This window comes from Orycteropus afer, unplaced genomic scaffold (assembly GCF_000298275.1).
Source record: "Orycteropus afer afer isolate SDZICR_OR568_19922 unplaced genomic scaffold, OryAfe1.0 scaffold00088, whole genome shotgun sequence".
NCBI lineage: Eukaryota > Metazoa > Chordata > Mammalia > Tubulidentata > Orycteropodidae > Orycteropus > Orycteropus afer.
In genome coordinates, this window is record NW_006921675.1 from 8,155,082 (window position 1) to 8,177,030 (window position 21,949).

The 21,949-nt window shown below is 44.4% G+C and overlaps 1 protein-coding gene across 1 annotated transcript in view; it reads left to right on the plus strand.

Moving 5' to 3' along the window:
• The window catches only part of SUSD6 (sushi domain containing 6), a 68,399-nt gene that overhangs the window by 38,160 nt on the left and 8,290 nt on the right, over positions 1-21,949 (plus strand). The window contains exons 2-3 of the mRNA XM_007942326.1: positions 19,412-19,609; positions 20,608-20,746. Coding sequence (XP_007940517.1) covers positions 19,412-19,609; positions 20,608-20,746 — 337 coding nt within the window. The remainder of the gene's footprint in view (positions 1-19,411; positions 19,610-20,607; positions 20,747-21,949) is intronic.

A 21,949-nucleotide genomic window follows, 5' to 3' on the forward strand; every position in this document is an offset into this window, starting at 1 on the left:
AGGAGGTCGGAACATGTGGCCTCCTTGCCGTTTTTGCACCCTCTGAAGCTCCCTGGCAGGGCTAGCAGCTGAAGCCCTAACAAGGTTGTTGCTGGCTGGGTAGGATCAGCTGTTGGGCACCACCCTGAGTCAAGCTTTGACCAGGTCCTGCTTGGTATGAAAGTGATGTTATGTCCTTTGGTGGGCCCACTGAGGCCAGGCATAATGTATAACAGACCTCAGGCCTCTAGCTGGTCATTTTAGAATGAGATAGGTCAGAGATTACTGCCCAGGTCCAGTTGGCACCAGTCACTTCATGCCTAATCAGCAGTAGAAGAGTGCTGTTTTCCTAAGCCCCTGCTTATGTTGGGTATTGTGTGTTCCCCTGTGCCTTGCACCCCCTTAAAATTTTTAAATAAGTAATTTTGGATTATAGGTAAAAACAAAGACCCATCAAAAGTGCTCTTCTTAACAGAGTAGCTATCTAGCAAGTGGCTCCTGGTGAAAAATGGAAATTGGGAAAATAATTTTTTGTTCAGAGCTTATATCAGTGGGAATAGACAAGCATAAATGTGTTATGCTTATCACAAGATCTGTTAATTTCCAGTAGAAGAGAGCAAAGTAAATGGTTGCCAAGTGAGGAACTGCCTAGTTCTCTAACAGAAATTGAGTGAGCATTTCCATTCTAGTTGCCATTCCTAGGCTGGACCTGTCCCTCACAGCCCACCCATCCCAAACACCCTGGCATAGACCCAAAGCAAGGCCAGTGGAAGTGCCCTGTCTGCAGCCCTAGGAAACAGTTCCTTTCTGGGGATCAGTCCAGCCTCTTGCCAGGCTGGGACGCAGGCCACCTTGACTCTCTCACTGAGGGCTTGGGGGTCTTGGGGCAGAAGAGGTACTAGGGGGGTGATCTCTTAGCTTGGAGCCTTAAGTGAACACCTTTTACCTCAGGTTAAAAACCAAAACCAAAAAACCTGTTGCCCTCGATTCTCACTCATAGCTACCCCTGTGTTATAAAGGAGTGCTACTCCCTAGGGTTTTCTTTATGGACACGGAACATCAGACCTTTCTTCCACAGCACCACTTCATGGATAAAACTAATCAAACCCATTGCCATTAAGTCAATTCCAACTCCAAAAACCAAAACCAAACTCAATGCTGTTGAGTTGGATCCAACTCACAGCAACCTCTCCTTGGGTTTCCAAGGCAGTAACACTACAGAAGTAGATTGCCCAATCTTCCTTCTGAGGAGTGGCTAGGGGGTTTGAAACGCCAGCAGAATTCCCAATTCAGTGACCCTAAAGGACACAGTAAGACTGTCCCATAGGGTTTCCCAGACTGTAATGTTTATAGGAGCAGATTGCCACATCTTTCTCCTGTGGATGCTTAGCCACAGCACCACCAGAGCTCTTTTCTGGGTGGGTAACCCAAAAGCCCATTGCTGTCAAGTCGATTCCATCTCATAGCAACCTTACAGGACAGAGTAGAATTGCCCCATAGGGTTTCCAAGGCTGTAAATCTTTATGGGAGCAAACTGCCACATCTTTCTCCCACACTGGGTGAGTACTGCCTTTAAAATTCAACACCACCTTTCCCTTTTCTTGAAAGCTACAAGTCCCTATATATTCTCCTTTGCTTTGCTGGTCAGTAAACTGTTCTGAGTCATCACTTTGTCGTGGTTAAAGTTAAGAATTAACAGGTGGCCTCCAAAACAGTGGTTGGTTTTCAATGGCTCTGCCCATGTTTGTGGAAGGCCCAGTGATCTTTCTGTGTTTTTCTCCATCGCTCTGAAAGGTGAGGGTAGATGGGAAGATTGAGGGGACTCAGGGACAAGTTGGTGGCGAATGCTGTCTCAGAGTTCATAGTCAGCTGCTCTGCATCCTCCCTATTGGCTTGAGGTGGGTGGTTTTATTTGGTTTCACAGGGGAAGATTGCAGTTAACAAGTGGACTAGCCCTTGAGGAAGTTCCTTATTTGTCTGGACTCTGAGGCACACTGAGTTTTGTTTCCCATTGGCCTAGTTGGGGAAGGAACTACTGTGCTGCTAATGATATTCCATAGCAAGGTCTGGCTGGCAGCACCTGTGAACTCTTAAGGGCCTCATTGCATATTTGACAAGCCTTTTCCATCAACAAGGCATAGAGGCCGAGGAAATCCCAGGATGAGCTGTTCTGAGTAACAGGCTTATGGCAGGTGTTGATGAGCTTGACTTCCCAGTGCAACCCTCTGAGCTCTGGATACAGTCCTGATCTCTTTGTAAAATGCAAGTGTGTGTATGTTGCTGAGGGCCATCAAGTCCTTCACATTCCTCATTTATATATGGACCTACCTAAGACTATATTTTCTCAGAGTTCACCAAAATGATTCTGAGGCTTTGGGGTTAAGGGAGTAAGTGGGCAAGGAATCCAAATTTGGTACCTGATGAAGTGGTTCTGAGGCAACACGGAGCAGTTAACTTTTAAATACTTATCTTAGGAACAACCTGTACTCTGGTACATTATAAATCAACCCCCTAATCACCTTTGTGTAATGAATTTGGCGCGCTCGTAAGGTGTGGGTGCCTGCCAGCCAGTGCCACGTGTTGAGCAGCGTCACCAGCCCCAGCTGTACAGCTGGGCATGCTGGAGCAGTAACTTGAGTTAGTGGATTTGGACCTTTATTTTGTAAGGATAAGTTGAAAACAGGACAAATGACATTGTTGATAGTAGTTATAAGAAGGGTAGGCCTTCTAAAATTAACATAATTGAGAAAAAGATTTTAGTCAGGGTACCAAAAGCTGGGAATCTAATTAATGTCAGTTGAACATTTGTTGACCGTAAGTCAGCAGCCCTTCTCAGTCGTGAACCTTTCATTTTCTTCAGCCTTAGTCCTTAACTTTATGAGTAGAGAGTGGTATTATGTGTGTGTTTTAAGAGGGAAAAATACACGCAGTTAAAGAATAATGTATTTGGCCTAAATTACATTGTCCAAGATTGTATCTAAAAGGCAGGGTATAATTAGGCATTTTATTTTTTACTTTCTGAGATCTTAAAATAGATAAATAACAATAATAGATCTTAATAGATTTAATGTTGGGGGATCTTTAAAGGGAAGTGAAGGGACTACCTGTAACCAGGTTTTGGTGTGGCTGAGAGTCATGGGGAAATAAAACCCCTTGTTCTCAATGTAAAAGGCCCTTCCAGAACTGCAAGCGTCTGCTGTCTGGAATACGTTACATTTTGACCTAGTCTCTGATGCATTAATGCTTTTCTCCCTGTGTTATATTTATTTATATGGCAATTTATGTTATCTTTATTCCTTTTAGATTCACCTAACCTGTGATTTTAAGCTGTCAGGTGGGCTTTTATTTAATAGGTGAGGCTATTCAAACATTACCAACCTACTCTAACATGGGTGAGTCCCAAGTTTGGGGAGTTAAGAAAAAAACAGCCACTGAAAAGGAAATTAGCAGCTAGACTGTGAAATTTTTCATATTCTTTAGTCTTAGTCCTTAACTCTGTGGGTATAGAGTTGTTTTATATGTGTTCTTGAAACAATAAAGTGTTTAAGGAAAAATAACCAGCATCTCACATCAGGGTACCATTATAATAGAAAAGAGAAAAGTCTCCCTAATTACAGCGGTACTGTGGGCTTCTCCCATGCCTGGTTGGCCAGGGCATGGAGTTGATAAGCATACAGTGTCTTTCATATTTGCTGTTACAACATGTTAATTAAGAGAATTCAGCTGTGGCACCAGCTGGGGATTGTGGAAGATTGCAATTAGATGCTTTATTTTCTGTTTTCTTTTTTCCCCTTTCAACTTTAGTGGAATGCTTTGAGTAGGGGCTTTTACTCTCAGCAGCATAAATACTTTAATGTGCCTAATTATGTAATCATACAGTTATACTCCTCTGTGTACACACATAACATTTTGTGGATTTTTATCCCTTTTTCTAGTGCACAAAACATCTAGCCTTTTTTTTTGGTTGGTATAACCAGACTGTGCCTTGGGCAGGAAGAAGAGGAGGACCAGAGGCATTCTTGATACTGTGACTCTCCCCTCTGTGCCTTCACCAGCCTCCTTGACCTTCTGTTGGGCAAGTCTTTTATCTCCCAAATAATTAGCATCTCAATAGTTTCCCAGCAAAGTCAAGGCAGTTTAAGTAAAATTGAATTTTATAATTTGATATCTTACCATTAGTTTGCTAGGTGCAACTTTTCAAAGTGCATAGTGTTACTTTTCCCAGTCCTCTGTTCCACGCAGGCATAGGTCATGAGCCTGGATATAAGAGCTCATGCATGCAGGCACAATGTGCTCCATTGATTCCTGGCATTCAGCTTCTGCAAAGAGGTCCTGTGACCCCAACTGTTAGAACCTGGACCTGAGAGCAGCTGCTTTGTGGGATCCAGCCCTCCAGGGATAGGCCATCTGCTGCCATGTGAGAGAATCCTGGGAAGGAAATTGGCCACAAGATACCTTTGTATTCCTTTTCTCTGCTTCAGCCTCTCCAATCCTCTCCGGTCCCCTTGCACTTTGACACACTTGAAAAGCATGATGAATCTACACTGGAAAACTCGCATGGTTTTTCCCTCTGTCCTTCCCCTTTCCCTTCTCCAGGGCACCAGCACACCTGCTCCATTGGAAAATAGTTTCCAGAATAGGAGGCGGATTTATGTAGCTGTCTTCTTCAGCTGGGTTACTACTACACAGCCTCCAGCTAATGTTGAGTTTTGTAATGAATAACATGGCTTTACATTTTAGGACTGGAAGCATTCTTAATAATTTCATTTTAAGGACGAGGAACCCAAGATTTCACATTCCTTACCCTTGCATTTTTTTAAGGAGCTCTGGTAGCACAGTGCCTAAGGCATCTGACTGCTAACCAGAAAGTTGGTGGTTCAAATCCACTAGGCAGTCTGTGGAAGGAAGAATGGGCAATCTACTTCTGTAAAGATTTACTGCCTCAGAAACCCAATGTGGGCTATGAGTCGGAATCGACTTAATGACAGTGGTTTTGATTTTTTTTTTTTTTTTTGTAGCCTTGCATTTGGGGCCCTGCCTGGTATTGCACAATGGTTAAGTGCTTAGCTACTAACCAAAAGGTTGGCGGTTTGAACTTACCACCTATGCTGTAGGAGAAAGATGCTTCTATAAAGATTTATAGCCTTGGAAACCTGTGGGGCAGTTGTACTCTATCCTCACAGGGTTACTGTGAGTTGGAGTTGACTTGATGACAATGGGTTTGGTTCTCTCCTGACACCAGCTTGATTTTCGAAATCTCCAGCTATCTCCTGCTAAACTTGGAAACATTTGCTGCTTCCCTCACACACACTCCCTCTTCTTGCTCCTCTGACCTTGTTCAAGCTCTTTTCTCCCTCTACAGTGCTCTTCCTGCTTTCCTCCTTTATTCCAGTCACAATCCCTACTTTCCCCTGAAGTCTGAGCTGTAATACCATTTCTTCCATTTCTGATTTCTTCGGCCATTGGATTAATCCTTCTTCAGAACCTGCTGGAACCCATATTGATTTCTAATGTGTATATTATGGTGGCATAGTGCTTAAGGCATTTGACTGCTAACCCGAAGGCTGGTGGTTCAAACCTACCAGCCGTTCCTTGGAAGGAAGGTTGGGCAATCTACTTCCATAGGGACACTGCCTCAGAAACCCAAGGAGGGAGGGGTCACTGTGAGTCGGATCCAACTCGATGGCGGTGAGTTTGGGTTTTTTTTTTTTTTTTTTTGGACAATAAGCTCCTACCGAGTCTTTTTTCATATCCCCACCCTTGAACCCCCAATTGCCCGCCACAGTGCTTTGGTACTTAGTAAATGCTTGTTGAAAGAATGAGTAGATAAATGTAATCCTTACATGTATGCTAGGAGATAAACAGAGTACATATTACTAATATTACAGTCCTTTGGGGCTCCTTATCTTTCTGTATTCTCAAAGAGGCTGCAGTCTCTTCAAGGACAGAAATATGTGTTATTTGTTCTTGAATTTTAGCACCAAGTCTAGAACCTAGCACTTAGTAGATACTTGCTTAATTAATGAATGAATTCCTGTTAAAAACTGAAATACAGAAAGAATAAGTATCAAAACTTTTTAATTCTCTTCTGGGTGATCATTATTAAATCCACTGTTTGGAAGACAAGAGATTAAAGAGTCTTTTCTACTCCCTGATATGCCATTTGGGCGTAATTATTTATTGACATGCTGTGTGAGTGAGGCTGCACCAGGCAACTTCTTCATGTTTTGGTCAGTCAGAAGTGGCTTGCAAGAGTCAGGGGTCTATACCACTGTTAATCACTCTGAGGGGGATCTATGAAGGAGATCCTGAATAGAGTGGGAGAACAATGTGGAACAAAACTCAAAATCATTAAAAAAAGAGACCAGATTTGCGAGTCTGATAGAGCCTGGTGAGACCCCTGAGACTGTGGCCCCTAGCCACTCTTTGGGTCTGGAATTGAACTCATTGCTGTGGTTTGCAGCGAAACAATAGACAGTCACATAGGGTAAACGTTTATATCAGGTAGGTAACACTCCTTGGAGTGATCAGTCATGGGAGAACAGAAGGGTAGTGTTTGCACAGGGAGACAGCTTAGGAGGTGGGAATACCTGGGAGGGGAAGGACAGGGGAAGAGTTTGGGGAGGAAGTAGGAAGAGAGCTATTACATTGTGGGGAGTTACAGTCAATGTCATGAGACAAAATATGTATGAACTGCTGTATGGAAAATGAATTTGCTGGGTAAATTTTCACCCAAATCACAATAAAAATTTAAAAAATAAAAAAGTCACGGGTCCAAAGACCAAGAGAGGCCATGGCAGGTGGCAATCACATGTGCTGTAGCCTAACAAATGAAACATGGTTGAGACTCTGTTCCTGATTTTGACCTCCCCACCAGTGTCTGGTCCACGCCCAGGTTTCACTACATCTGTATTTTGAAGCTACTCTATATAATGGTCAAGGAGTCCCAGCAGTGTACTGGAGCCAGACTGATAAATAAACAGGCTAAAATCAAAGGGAGGCAAGTCCCAGACATGTGGAAAAGCACCTTGAGGGCCAGGTGCCCTGTGCTGGACCTCACAGCAGATTTGAATGGTTTCCTTTCATTTTTAAAGGTTTTTATGGAGATTTAAGCATTGCTTCTTGAGGGAGCACCATGTGAAGGGACACACAGGAGGCGAGGCACTCTCTCCTGTCTTCTCTGCTGGCTGGGGAGCAGGAAAGGAATCTGTTAGGAGTGCTCTGTGGCAAGTAACCCCAACATTCATCCCTATGTCTCCATATGGCCCAGGACGTTAGAAAGACCCCAAAGTAGGGAAGAGTAAAAGACATGCTGGGCAGATGGCACATGGTGATAAGGTCCCTTCTAGGAGGTGCAGAGGAAACCAAGAAGGCGTGACAAGCTGCTTTTCCTGTGGTGGTCCTGTGAGAGAAGGTGGTTCACTGGTTAAAGAAGGGAACTGTACCCCCCACAGGACTGAGGAGGAAGAATATCCAGATCAGTGGACTTTTTAACTGTTGACTCCATCTACCCATGCACGTTCATTACGGCAGTCCTTATACTTGTTGGTTCAGAGGTGATCAAGCCAAGACCCATGGCACTGGTAGCTGCCTTCCCCTCAACTCTTCCCCCTGCAAAAAAGAAACTTTCTTTATCCCTTTTAATGTTTCCTAGCCCCTCTCTTGTGGTAGGGCCAGGCCCAACAGAAGCCTCCACAGAATGTACAGGTCTTACTTGAGGACATGCCTTAAATAGGAGGTCTAGTTTAATTAGCCTTGTTTGTCACAGGAGGACCCAGTCCCATCTCTTTTTTAGAAAAGATCATTCAGACCTTTACCCCTCAATTACTAAATATTTTTTTCCCCAAGGGAATCCCTGGGTGGTGCAAATGTTTAATATGCTCAACTGCTAATTGAAAGGTTGGGGTTTTGAGTCTACCCAGAAGTGCCTTGAAGGAAAAGCCTGGTGACCTACTTCTGAAAAGCAGTCATTGAAAACCCTGTAGAGCACACTTCTGTGCTGACGCAACAGCGACTGGTTTTCTTTGGTTTTTCAAAGACCTGTGGTGGCTTGCTGGTTTTAGGCCATTGCCTCAGCTGATTCTGCTACGACCCATAATGAAGGTTTATGGATTGTCTTCTTTCATTGCATTTGTTTAAGTCTGTGAGCTGTGGTGGCCTGTTGAGCACCTGAGAGAATCAAAACGCTGCCTGACCCCCTGTTTGGTGGTAGATGGCAAAGGCTGTTTATTTTGGGCATTGGCAGAGCTGCCCCAGTGGCCCTGTGTGTTCTGGGCAGCTGGCAGAAAGGTGGCCCGCTATCTAATTCGAGGTTACAGCCCCATTCTGCATTTAGTGACAATCTTCTTTCAGTCTTCCTCTTGAAGACTTGGGTTCTCAGCTGAAAATGTCCCCATACATTCTGTGGTTCTTAAATAGTTCCATTGTAGTGCTTAGAGATTGGTGGAATAAGTGCTCTTGCCTCTCTCTCCCCCACCCTTCTGGAAAAATGCGGCCCCACTTGAGATATGAGCCAAGTCCTCTGGGCACAGGTAAACTCACCAGTCCACATTCTTCTCCAAACAGGAATTCATCTTTTTTCCAGATGTACTCCCCTACCCCCACGCTGTACTTTGTAACTCTTTGGGTAAATTTTCCCCGTGGCGTCTGTAATGAAGGAGCCTCCCTATAACAGGGAGAAGAAGCAAACCTGAATTTGAATCCAGACTCCAACACTTAATGGCTGTGTTACCTCAGGCCACTTACTAACTTTTTCAGAGTCTCAGTTTCTTCATTTGAACAAATAGGGTGTTGCACCACCTTCCTCAAAGGGGGTGAGAATGAAATAGGATAATGACTTTAAAGAACTCACTGTAGTGCCAGGCAATAAATGTTAATTCTCTTCCTCACTTGTACCCTGTTGGACAACATAGATCATTAAATTTGCCCACTGTTCCTTAAAGGTCTACTGTGTGTTACTGGCACTAGACTGGAATTCATTCAGTTACTTTAGGTGGTAGAATTGGAAAGAAAACCACAACTCTGACCTTTGTACCCAAGAGTCCAACTCTGTTTAACACTCTAAGCCAGACTCCTAAGTTAATTATCACCCACTCATTAATTACCCTTCTAAGATTGAATAGTGTTAAGCAGCTGACTGAGGCCTGCCTTGATAGGACCAGCCTGCTGCAGAGGTAGTGAATTATTAGAAGGAGGGAAACAATACACTGTGTAGCTTGGGGAGATGATGGGGTGAAGAAGATGAGGAAAAAACATCATCTGCTGTCTCTTAACACTTAACTACCCCTTGGTCCTTTAAGTACCACTCTCAAGAGGAATATAGTAATATTCCTTTAATACATATGGAATAGCCTAGCTCCCTAGCTGTGCTGTCATCCCACCATTCTGGGAGTGGGGGTAGAGGATGACTGTGGGCTCTGCTCTGTGGTTCACTGCATGGTCAAGTGGAGGTAGGGGACTTAGGGCACTGAGCATCCCAGGCCTGAAGCAGCAGGATGAAGGGGAGTGGTTCTTCTGTTCACCCCCTTTTAAGCAGTTATAACAGTTGGAAGGGAAGTGGGGGGCCCAGTCCCAGCTGGCAGCCTATATTCCCCTGGTATCCCTGAACTGTGAGAACAAGAAGAGGTGAAAGGGTGACAAGCCATATGGAGGCCATTTGTCAGCAAAGAGCAGCCTAGGATGTTGCACTGAGAAGGGAAGTGGGAAAGGGGCTGGCTTATTACTGAGCCTGGAGTGAGGGGAGCACAAAGAAAGATCTCCCCAAGTGTACATCCTCTCTCTGCTCTGTGCCTTCTCCTCTCTAGGTACCCCAAAATTTTTGAAACAGTACTTTCTTTTTTCTTTGCCAAAGTCCTTGCCCTGTCCCATTCCAAAATCCAGAGATAAGGATTTAGTTTGCTAAGTGAAAATAAGTAAAATTTATCAGTGCCTGATATGTGCCAAGCATGATGCAAGACACTTTCAGGTTTGAAGTTTTTGTAGTCCTTTCAAACCCTCATGAAGCTGGGTATTGGCTGTTAAGGAGTAAGGCGTGGAAGAGCTACAGCAGTTGACAGGGTTGCAGGGTGTGCCTCTGAGTCAAACCTTCATTTCATCTGTCTGATGAACATAGTCTGGTAGAGACTATGTTCTACCCTCACATACCCTGAATCTGTTAGGGGTGAGGATATTTTCATGGTTATACCAGCTTAGAGAATCTGAGATCTACCATGGAGAAGGATTCTCTTTACTGTTATGTGTTCCTGACTTAGCTCAAATCAGAAACCATTGTGGCATTGCCTTGAAATGTTTTGCAGGTCAACTCAGTTTAACTAAACAACTGTTGTCTGACAGATTCTGTGCCAGGCACAGGTTCCTGCTTGGTGGGGGGAGGAGGAGGGAAGAGCTAATATGGAAATGGGTGAAGGACTGACCTGTGAGAAAGTAATCAGAGTGACACAGTGATAATGGTGCTACTTTATAGAAAGGAATAAAGAAGATGTCATAGGAGCAGAGGAGAAATAGTAAAACTACTGCTTAATGAGCACTTGGTGTGTGCCAGACCCAGTACCAGGTACTTTGCCTGCATAATCATGAGTAATCCGTTTAGCAATCCTGTGAGGAAGATACCTTTACTACCCCCATTTTATGAAAGAAGAAATTGAGGAATAGGAATATCTGCTAAAGACCAAATAGTGGTTTGCAGCAGTATACAAACCAGGCTGTTTAATTCTAGCCCCATGAGCAGTAAGTACACAAACCAAAACTACCCCACTGCTGTCGAGTCAGTTCCATCTCACAGCCACCCTATAGGACAGAGTAGAACTGTCCCATAGGGTTTCTAAGGCTCTAAATCTTTACAGAAGTGGACTGCCTCATCTTTCACCTGTAGAGCAGCTAGTGGGTTCAAACCACCGACCTTTTGGTTAGCAGCTGAATACTTTAACCACTGTGCCACCAGAGCTCTGTACACAAATCAGGCAGCCTGATTATAGGCACATGATAGTAAGCACTACCCCATGCTGCTTAATTCTCTCTGGCAAGATCAGGGAGGATTTCCTGGAGTAGGTAACCTTGGACCAAGTCTTGAACAGAAAGATGAGAGAGCTTCTAGCTTAGGGCAAGTGGTTTCAGGTCAGGATTTCCAGGGGGAAGAGAGAGCATTCCTCCTTTATGAATGACTAAGAATTTTGTTGCCTGCCTGCAGGTGGTAAGTCTTCACATGTGAGGCAGTGCAGTAAAGAAAATGCTGGCTCTGAGTCTGCTGGCTGTTTTGTCCCCTCTTGGGAGGTGGAGAGAGGGATGGGGTCTGAAACAAGATGGGTGGGTGCTGAGGCCAGACTTCTGAGTGACTGATCTCCCTGAGCAGGGCTTGGGCCAAGGTCTTTCTTAAGAAAGTGGCAGTGGAGCCAGGTGGACAGCCTAAGTTATGGGTGGGTTCTCCAGTCCCAGCTCCAGCGCCACTCTCTGAGAAAGGCATCAGCTACCACAGGCCTGCCCTTCCCAGGGTGTGGGAAGTTCTCATGAGAAAAGGGATCCTGGCTGGACAATGGGCTTCCTGTCTGACTGCTGGGAAGGTTTGTCTCATAGGAGAGGAAGGTTGCAAATGGCATGAGAAATGGCCTCTTTTCTTCTCACTGCAGCCTATTTCAGACTTTTGACTATTTGAGTGGGGGGTCAGGAAGGCAGAAAGCCAGGGAGAGCCATGGATAGAAGCAGCTCTTAAGTAGCTCTTGACCAGTTGAGCTCCAGCCTGATTGCCTGGTCCCACTGAAAGCCTGAGGCAGGAATCTGCCCTATTCTGTATTCACCTTCTTTTTCTTTTCTCTCTCTCTGTTCCTAACAGACCCCTGAGGGCTAAAAGTAGAAATAGGACCTTCATAGATCAAGAAAGGGTTTTTAGAGCAGACACTGTAAATAGTGCTTATCTAAACAACCTTAATGGACTTCCAGTGCTAAATACCTATCTTCTTTCCACATCGGCTTTTTAACATATTTCACACCCCATGGTGTGGTTCTACACCCTGTTTTTCATGGCTCCAACTTGTGTCCTCTCTCACTGTAAGCTTTCTGAGGTATGGTCCTGTCATGTTGACTGTCATGGACACTCTTGGGTAGAGAGGCCCTGCTCTCATTGTTTGACAGTGTCAAAACCAAATCCAAAAACAAAACCAAACTCACTGCCGTCAAGTTGGATCCAACTCATAGCACCCCCTCCTTGGGTTTTCTGAGGTAGTATCACCACGGAAGTAGATTACCCAACCTTCCTTCTGAGGAGTGGCTTGGTGGGTTTGAACCTCCAGCCTCTGGTTAGCAGTCACATGCCTTAGGCACTACAATAGCAAAGCCTGAAAACCAGATAGGGATTAGCTGAATAGCAGATTGGCTGATAAAATAAAGAATATCACCCATGAGTAATGAGCTCCTTTTAAAAAATCATGTATAAGAGGCCAAATGGTCAAAAATTATACTAAAACAAAGATGAGAAGGTAAGGGGGTGGGGAAAGAGTCCTGTAAATGGTATAACCAGAATGGAATAACTGAGAACGATGGTATATTGTGAAAAATGTGTTATTTTATATTTATAAAAATATTTATATTGTGCTTTAAGTGTTATTGTGCTTAACACCTTAAGTACAATAAAATATTTTTTTAAAAAAAATAGAGAAATATACAGTGTTGCCTCAACTGTATTCCTGGTGATTACAACTGCAGAGTTTGTTTCGTTTGAGGGAACCTTTTCTGTCCTGGAGAGAAAGATCTGGTGATCTGGTGATCTTTCTAGCCTAGAAAATTCTAAAGGGCAGTTCTACTCTGTCATATACAGACACTGTGAGTTGAAATCAACTCCACCCCACCTGACAACAACAATCTTTACAGGAACAGATCGCCAGGTCTTTCTCCCAAGGAGCCGCTAGGTGGGTTTGAACTGCCAACCTTTTGGTTAGCAGCCAAGCACTTAATGTACTAGATATTTATTATATGTCTACGTGTCCTACTCATCCCTAATCCCTTTGAGGTTCCCAAGCATATCTCAGGTCTTTATACTCTCTACTCTCCATACCTTGTTGAAGGGACTCAAGTATTTGTTCAGTTTGTTCAACTGAGTACTTTGGCCCCAGGGCGTTTCCTAGAGCTTATTTCAACTTGTTGGTTATAGAGTTTTATAAAAGTTTGTTTCAGTTCACCTCTTCCTGCTGAAAGTTTGGTCCCCGAAATTGCAAAAGCAAAGCACATTCATTTAGAAGAGCTGACTGAAGGTTGTTGTTTGGCTTCCACTCAGGGTTTTAGGCCGAGGTTTTCTGAGGCAGAAGTGTCAGCCAGATCATTTTGCTTCTCCTCCATCTGAATCCTCACCAGCTGGTTGGAAATGGACATTCACGGAATGCCTCCTGTTGCGCCAGGCACTCCGCTTCCTGTGTTCTGGGGAGGCTAAGTGGTGTGGGAGATAATGGAGAGAGAGCAGAGGAAACTGAGGAATCATTGATTTTTCCCTGTAAAATTTCTATCTTCTGGCTTTCTCCCTCTCTTTTTAAAATAATGCACCATTGCCAAATCAAATGAGTTCATTATCTTCTTGGAGTTATGGTCAGAGTTTGAAACTTCCTCTATGGACCTGTGTGTGTGTGTGTGTGTGTGTGTGTGAGAGAGAGAGAGAGAGAGAGAGAGAGAGACCTGATTTACAGATTAAGGCAGCTTCTCACCCAGAACTGTAGCTTCTGGGAGCCACAGGTTGATGATGGATTTGCCTGGTGGTTTTGCTCTTCCTTGATGGTCCTCCCTTTCTTGTGAACCCCAGGCAGCACTGACAGGGGATTGTCCACCCCCCACCCCCCAACACTTGCCCTCTGCCAGGACCTTGTCACCCTGCTCTTTGTCTGGACAAGAGTGCCATATTTTTCTCTTGTGTTCTCAGGGTCATAAAATGACCTTGCTTTTCTTTTTTTTTTTTTGGACCTTGCCTGGAACTGGGGGAGCCTCTTAGCAATGCTGACCCTGACATATTCCATTTCACTTTTCCTTTGTGAGACCTTCTTAGATAAACATAAAAGAATTTTTTTGTACTAAATTTATTTTACCATACTAGGGTTGCTCTACTCTTCATGTAATCCAAGGAGTCTCTCCAACTCCAGTCCATCTTATATCAAATTCAGATCTTCTTGTGATGTTACCCTTCTCAAGAACTGTCAGTGGCTCCCCCTTTCCTTTGAATATTGTATAAAAATCCTCTTGTTGCATTCAAGACCCTCTACAAAATGCTTTCTTTTTTCTTTTTTTTTAATGTGTCACAACATCTATTTCCAAATATTTCTAATTCAGACTGCAGGCTATGTTGGCACTTTGAAAGTCAGGATACATAGGGATACATCTCCTAATTTTGGTTCAATTGGGTCTGTTGTTTGTGTTCTTAATTTCAGTATCTTCAAGTGAGTCTTTCCTTAACTGCTCAGTCTTTTTTTGGATTCAAATCCAATTTGTCTGAGTACTTTGTATACCTGCTTGATTTTCTATGACAACTCAAATGCACTTTGCAATTATGTATGTGTTTATTTATTTATTTAATCATTATTTGGGTGAAAGTTTACGGAGCACATTCACTTTCCACACAGTAGTTCACGTATACTTTGTCTCATGACATTGACTGCAATCTCCCACAATACAACAGCTCTCCTTCCACTTCCTCCCCATAGCCACCTCTTCTCTGTGTCCTTCTCTCTCATGCACTTCTGCCCCCCCAAGCTGTCTCCCTGTGTATACACAGCCCTTCTATTGTCCTATGATTGATCTCTCTAAGGAGTATGTCTACCTAATATAGATGTTCAGCTCATGTGCCTGACTTTTGTTTGGCTGGAAGCCACAGGAGTGGGTTCAATTCCAGACCTGAAGATAAGTGAGGGGCCATAGTCTCAGGGGTTCCACCAGGCTCTATCAGACCAGCAAACTTGGTCCCTTTTTTTCAAATGCTCTTGAGTTTTGTTCCGCATTGTTCTCCCACCCTGCTTCCGAGTGGTTAACAGTGGTAGCTAGGCACCATCTAGTTCTTCTGGTCTCATAGTTGTATAGGCTGAGGATTGAATGGTGTACCAGTCACTTGGACTAATTGTTTCCATGTAACTTTGGTTTTCTTCATTCTTCTTTGCTCTGGATGAGGAGAGACCCATTGTTGCATCTAGATGGCCGCTTGCAAGGTATTAAGATCCCATTTGCTACTCACCAAAGATGGATGTGGAACAATGTTTTTGTGTGGTATGTTATGCCAGTTAAGCTTGATGTCCCCTGCGACCATGGTCCCAAGCCCACAGGTCTAACTATTAACTCTTCCTGAGTAGCAGGCTGTGGCTAAGAAGTGACTACAGCCTTGTCCCTTGTCAGCTCTACTGTTGTTGTTAGGTGCCGTCGAGTCATCTCTGACTTCACTATATACCTGGGAATTCTTACTCCAAAAAACCAAACTCACTGCCATCTAGTCGAATCCAGCTATAGTGACCCCTCCTTGGATTTCCGAGATGGTATCACTATGGAAGTAAATTGCCCAAACTTCCTTCCAAGGAGTGGCTGGTGGGTTTGAACCACCAGCCTTCTGGTTAGCAGTCAAATGCCTTAGGCAATACACCACCAGAGCTGCCAGGAATTCTCAGAGAACATACAAATACACTTGTAGAAGCATTGTCTGCCAACCCTATACATGGTCATGGGCACACTCCCCACTTCATAGACATACCTAATTATTCAGCCTGTCTACTCATCTGTCCACCCGTGCAGATCAGTGTTTGCCATCGCTGACAAGGCAGTACTGTATGTGCAAAAGGGTTCATCTTTGTTGTCTGTACCTCCCGTGTACCTCTCTATGTCTTCCTCTTCTTCAGTGCTACCGTGTTGAGCACTTACATTTGGTACGTTGCCCTTCCCTTCACCAAAATCAATAGTTGTCTCTACCTGTCTAGCAGTGTTCCCTCCCCTTCCCTCCCACGCCTAGTAACCAACAAAGAAAATTTCCTTCCATATGTAAACCTTTCCTTGGTTTTTTACAATAATGGACTAATAAAACATTTGTCATCCTGTGATTGACTAATTTCACTCAGCATAATGTCCTCCAAGTTCATCCACGTTATGCAGTGTTTTGCAGATTCTGTATTATTCTTTAATGTTGCATAGTATTCCATTGTGTGTATGTATACAAACTGGTTTCTTGTCTTCACTTTTTTTTTTTTTTTTTTAAAGCCACCTTTTCTCCATTTTATTATTGCAACCTAGCTAACCTGAGCTACTTGACTTTCCCTGGGCTTACACTATGCTTTCCTGTTTCAGTTCATCTGCTTCAAACTACCACCTCCCTTGAATAAAGCTCCATCTGAAATGCTACTTCCTCTACGGAGCCTTTCCTCATCTCTGCCACACAAGATGTGATCATGCTAGCTTTGAGCTTCCTCTTTCGTGCCACTAATCAGACTCTTTGACATGAATTAGAATAAATCTGTGTGTGGAGTATCTCTAGAAAAATACTGAAGGAACTTGTGCGGTACCTTTGAGAGAAGGAACTGAGTAGAAGACAGGAGAGGGGTTTACTTTTTATTTCTGCCCTTCTTACTTTTTGAATTTTATACCATGTATATATATTTCCTGTACTATATATAGGGAGCTCTGGTAGCATAGTGCCTAAGGCATTTGACTGTTAACCAGAAGGCTGGCGGTTCAAACCCACAAGCCACTCCTCGGAAGGAAGATGGGGCAATCTACTTACATAGTGATACTGCCTCGGAAACCCAGGGAGGGGTCGCTATGAGTTGGGTCCAACTCGAGGGCACATAACAACAACAAAAACAACATACTATATATATAATTTAAATAACAAAATCTCAATCCATAAAACATTAGAAGAAAATACCAGAGTATGTTTATAATGTCAGAGTAGGGAAAGTGTCCTTAAACAAGACACAAAACCCAGAAGCCATACAGAATAGTATTTTTTTAAATGATGTGCTTATTTGTCATATCCCTGTTTGGCTCCAGGTACTTACCTTTTTATGCTTTTCCAGAGTTCAGCACAGTAACCAATAAGTATTATTGTTATGTGCCGTTGAGTCGGCCCCGACTCATAGTGACCCCTCCTTGGGTTGCTGAGGCAGTATCACTACGGAAGTAGATTGCCCAACCTTCCTTCCGAGGAGTGGCTGGTGGGTTTGAACCGCCAACCTTCTGGTTAGCAGTCAAATGCCTTAGGCACTATGCTACCAGAGCTCCTCCAGTAAGTATTAGTTAATTTGAAATTAAATTGAATTGTAAGACATTTTTCCCTTGACCTCACTTTTTCGCCTATAAAAATGAGTGCTAGATGACCTCCAGGGTTCCTCGCAAAGACTCCGAGCAGATGTGGGTTTTATGGGCAGAAAACCCCAACAAAGCATGCACTGACTTGCAAACCACCTGCTCTTCCTCTGTGACCAGCTTTCCCAGCTTAGTGGGCCCATATGTGGCCTGCGGTGCTCAGCATTCACTCTGTGGAGGAAATGAGCCAATTAAACATGGTCCAAGGGGATCCAGGGAATAAGTCAGAGGGGTCTGTGGTGGTCTTACTGTCCTGAAAGTGAAAGGGTGAAGTGGCTTTCTGAGGTTTCATCAGACACCTTGCTGTCCAGCTTTTTTAATTATTTGGTCACAGTTTAAAGGGTCACCAAAAGGAGTGTTGGCATCTGTCTCTCTCCTGTTCTAGACATTGGGCAAGACTGGGCAGTGTCAAGAGAAGGTGTGTCCTCGGAGGGGCCTTCTTTAGGTCCATGTACTGGTCTCAGAGAAGCTTCTCAGACTTCTCTGGATCCCTGTGGCACCTACTCCAGCTTTGTTTTTTCAGCATATCCTCCTCCTCCACCACCACCACCACCATCACCACCACCTCCACCACCACCCCACCCCCTGCCAATGGAGTCTTTTTTCCCCATCTCATGTATAAGCAGCTTGAGGGCAGGAGGCCATTATGTCTCTTTGGTCTTGGTATCCTCCTCAGCCTGGCTGGCAGTCAGCTTGCTTTATTTGTAACAAGAAAGGAAGTGGTATTTGGTGCACAAGGCTGTACATTTCAGCGTCCATCTGCATGAGCGTGCACTCAGTTTTATGAATGGGAGACACCTTATGTTGGGCAGTCACAGATACGGTGGTATGACTCCCAGTCACTCCAGGCCTGTTAGAGGAAGTGAAAAAAGGAAACGACAGTTCTTATTCTGATGGAGATGTTTTGTGATGTTTAGGATGGGGACAGAGCTGCAACAGGGTATTTGTCAGCAAAATCAGGTTTCCTTTGGAAAACTTTTGATCTTTCCTTGTAGTAGGAAGGCTTTTGGAAAGTTGAAATTTGTGAGTGCCTGGCCATCCTGCCGGCATTTCTTCTCCCCCTGCTCAGTCTCACAAACAATGGTCCCTTCGTGCCCCTACCATGTGCTTCCTTTTTGGGCTGGGCACACCCAACAGACTGGTGCCTGGGGGCTTCAGTTCTGCAGTGTCTGACCGTGGTCAGAAGGGCAGGCTGTGGGACCACCCTTCTCCTCCCTAGGGCTGCTCAGTCTTTGTAGCTCCTCTGACTTCTCATCATTGCAACTTAACCAGGCCAGGATCTCCACCACATTTAGGCACCCTGCCCCCACCTCCCTAACAGCCTGTTTCAAGGGGAGGTAACTTTGACCCTTATATCCCTCTTAAAGCGCTCAGCTTGTGGAACAGACACAGCATCTTCTGGTGGAAAGTACATAGGTTTTTGAGTCAGACTTGACTCTGGTCTCAGGTCTGCCATTTACTGCACCTTAACTTTTGTTGGGCCTCAGTGTCCTGTCTTCACAGGGGAATAATGGTGTAGCTGAAAGTGCTTTTAAACCTAGCCAGTCCTACCTGAACGAAAAGTATGGGGTTCACTGTGGGTAGAGTGATGCCAATTACTAGTCAGTGAGTGGAAGATGTACAGAGGGTGTGGGAACCTCCCAAGGAGTACATCCAAAATCCCCTGTGAGGCTGAGAACACATGTTTTTATTATACTATTGAATCCCTTTCTGGCATTGATATTGCAAAAGAGGCTAACATTTCCCCCTCACAGGTTAACAGTATTTTACTACCTTTCATTGCAGTTCATGATGTGTTTGTAGAGATTTTATTAAAACCATATTATTTCTAGATCTCTGTAGGTTCAAGACATTGTCAGGGTCTATTGCACATTATGGATGCAGTTCTCTTAAGGCACAGTGTGAGGAAAAGGGGAAATGGTGCAGGCAGCCGAACTTCCCCTGTTGCCAGCAAGCAAACTTCCCTCTGTTGGTGGCAACCGGAATCTCCAGGGTTTGGCCAAGAGCCTTCCCAAGGGAATGGCTCTTTGCTCATCTCGTGTTTCCAGTTGAGGCCTTTAGAGCTAACTCCCTCCATGTCACCAGACAACCTCACCAGTGTACCACCACTCTCTCCTTGTCTTTGCAGTGTGCCCCCGGCCCCCGGAGCCAGAGAATGGTGGCTACGTCTGCCACCCCCGGCCCTGCAGAGACCCCTTGACAGCAGGCAGTGTCATCGAGTACCTGTGTGCTGAAGGCTACATGTTGAAGGGTGATTACAAATACCTGACGTGTAAGAATGGCGAGTGGAAACCAGCCATGGAGATTAGCTGCCATCTCAATGAGGGTCAGTCTGGCAGATGGGAGAGAGATGCTACAGGGGTTCTGCTTTCTTTTAACTCATGGGAAGTGGCATACGCTTCCTCTAAAGCTCCCTTTGCTTGTGGAGTGATATAGCCTGTTTGGTGGCCTGCATCCTGCCTTCCTTTGAGATTCTTTGTCTTTGTGAAAGAAATTTGGGGTTACTGATGCATGCCTCCTTGAATTCAGCTGAATTGCCTGGCAGCTCAGTGGCTTTACTGAAGTATCTGCCCTGTTATATAAAGTCCCTTTGATTTTCAGGATCTCTTGTTTGCCTAGCCTAGTGGTGGTGATCTTTGACCAGGTTCTTGTAACACAATGAGCAGATACCAGCACCTTCTCTAGTGTGTCTTTTATTTTATTTTTCCTTGAATGGAAATGGACTGTTTTATTATGGAGCTACATTTAGCTGGACAGAGACCTCTTCCCCTCCTTCCTCCTCCTGTCTTTCATGATAGGAAAACCCAGCTGCCTGCAGGAAGGTGTGTTGTGCAGCTGTCTTTGTACTCCACACTCAGGCTTCACTACCAGAGCCTGTAACACCCCCAGAAAAGGCCTTGAGTGAAAATCAGTCTATAATTTACAACTGAAGCTCAGGGGGTCATTATAGCCCAGTTCTTGTAGATTTTCCTGCCACATGGCAAGAAACGTGGGTGGAACTTAAGATGATGGAGCAGTGTGCCCATCTAAATGTTTCAGGTTTATCAGCCTGCTCCTGAGGACAGGACCATAAGTGTATTATGAAAGTGAGATCAAAGGCTAGAAGTAAAGGGAATTTTATATTCAGGAAAAAGAATAGGGAAGTGGTCCCTTTCCAGAAGCACCGTAAGTACATCGGCTGCTCTGTGCTGTTATTCCTGAAATAGCCTGGGCTATAGGATGTCTCTGCATGGTACCATGAAAGGGGCATTTGACAAGGTCTGTGGGGCTCGTGTTTCATGTGTCTGGATAGAAAATGCTTCTGATGATGGTTTGTTTCCATAGACAAAGATGCTCACACGTCACTTGGAGTTCCCACACTGTCCATAGTGGCATCCACTGCCAGCTCTGTGGCACTTATTCTCCTCCTTGTGGTGCTGTTTGTGCTGTTGCAGCCAAAGCTGAAGTCTTTCCATCACAGCAGGTAAGCCTGGGAGGCATAGCTGGGGGCCTGGCCTTTGGCAGACAGAGCATTGTTGGTGGGCCTAGCAGACTCTACTGGTCTTGTATTTGTCCAGTGGAAGGGGAGAGCCCTGCCATGTACTAAACTTTTGGATATGCCTGGGGCTTGTACTCTTTGCTTTGCCTGCAGTATAATAATCCTCATAGGAACATTGCCAATAAGGAAACCGAGACTCGGAGAAAGTCAGTCAGTCACTCAAGGTCATACTTTTAGATGATGGCAAAGCTGAAGTTTGAATCCATATCTCTCTAACTCTTAAGTCACATCATTTCCCCTGTGTAAGAGGTTCTCAAAGTGTGGTCCCCAGACCAGAAGCATCAGTATCACCTGGAAACTTGCTAGAAATGCAGATTCTCAGTCTCTATCCCAGACCTTCTGAATGTGAGAACCTCTAACGGCCCAGTGATAGGTTTTAGCAAACTCTCTGGATGATTCTGATGCACACTCATATTTGAGAGCCACTGCCCTGTATCCCTGGTTCTCAATTCTGGCTGCTCATAGAGACTCCTAGGGGAAGTTCAAAACAAATACCAACGTCTGGGCCTCCATCCCCAGGCATTCTGGTTTACTTAGTTTGGAAAATTAGTACTTTTTCTAAAGCTTCCTAGGCAGTTCTGATGTGAAGCCAGGATTGAGAACCAGTGCATTGTACTGGAAACAGAGGAAGTGGATTTTTGTGCTGCCTTTGTCACTTTGTGCATTAACCACAAATCATCCCAGACTGGGAGGGTAAAGTGGGGGCACAAATGATGGGGACCTGACCCCAAGTAGCTCCCTTATGATAGACTTCTGTCCTAGCTTGTCACAGCTTCTGGAACTGCTTGAGTCATCTTCATTTCCTCATGAGTTTTATTTTCATTCACACCCCTCCCACATCCTATTCATCAGCCACTGTCATGATGCACAGGCACGAAGAACCAAACCAAACCTGTTAACTAACATGCTGCTGGTTGGAACTTACACAAGGACCAAACTCTAGGTACTAGTCTCCTTGTGCTGTATGTGGTCTGTCTTTCTCTTTAAACTGTGTTTTGAAGTTAGTGGTTATTTTGGAAGGGTGTTGAACAATATGATAAAGAGGATTTGAAGGTGACTCTTTACTTGAAAGCGTCAGATATTTGCACATAAAGTCAAATTGATCTGTTTTGTATTTCACCTAAATTA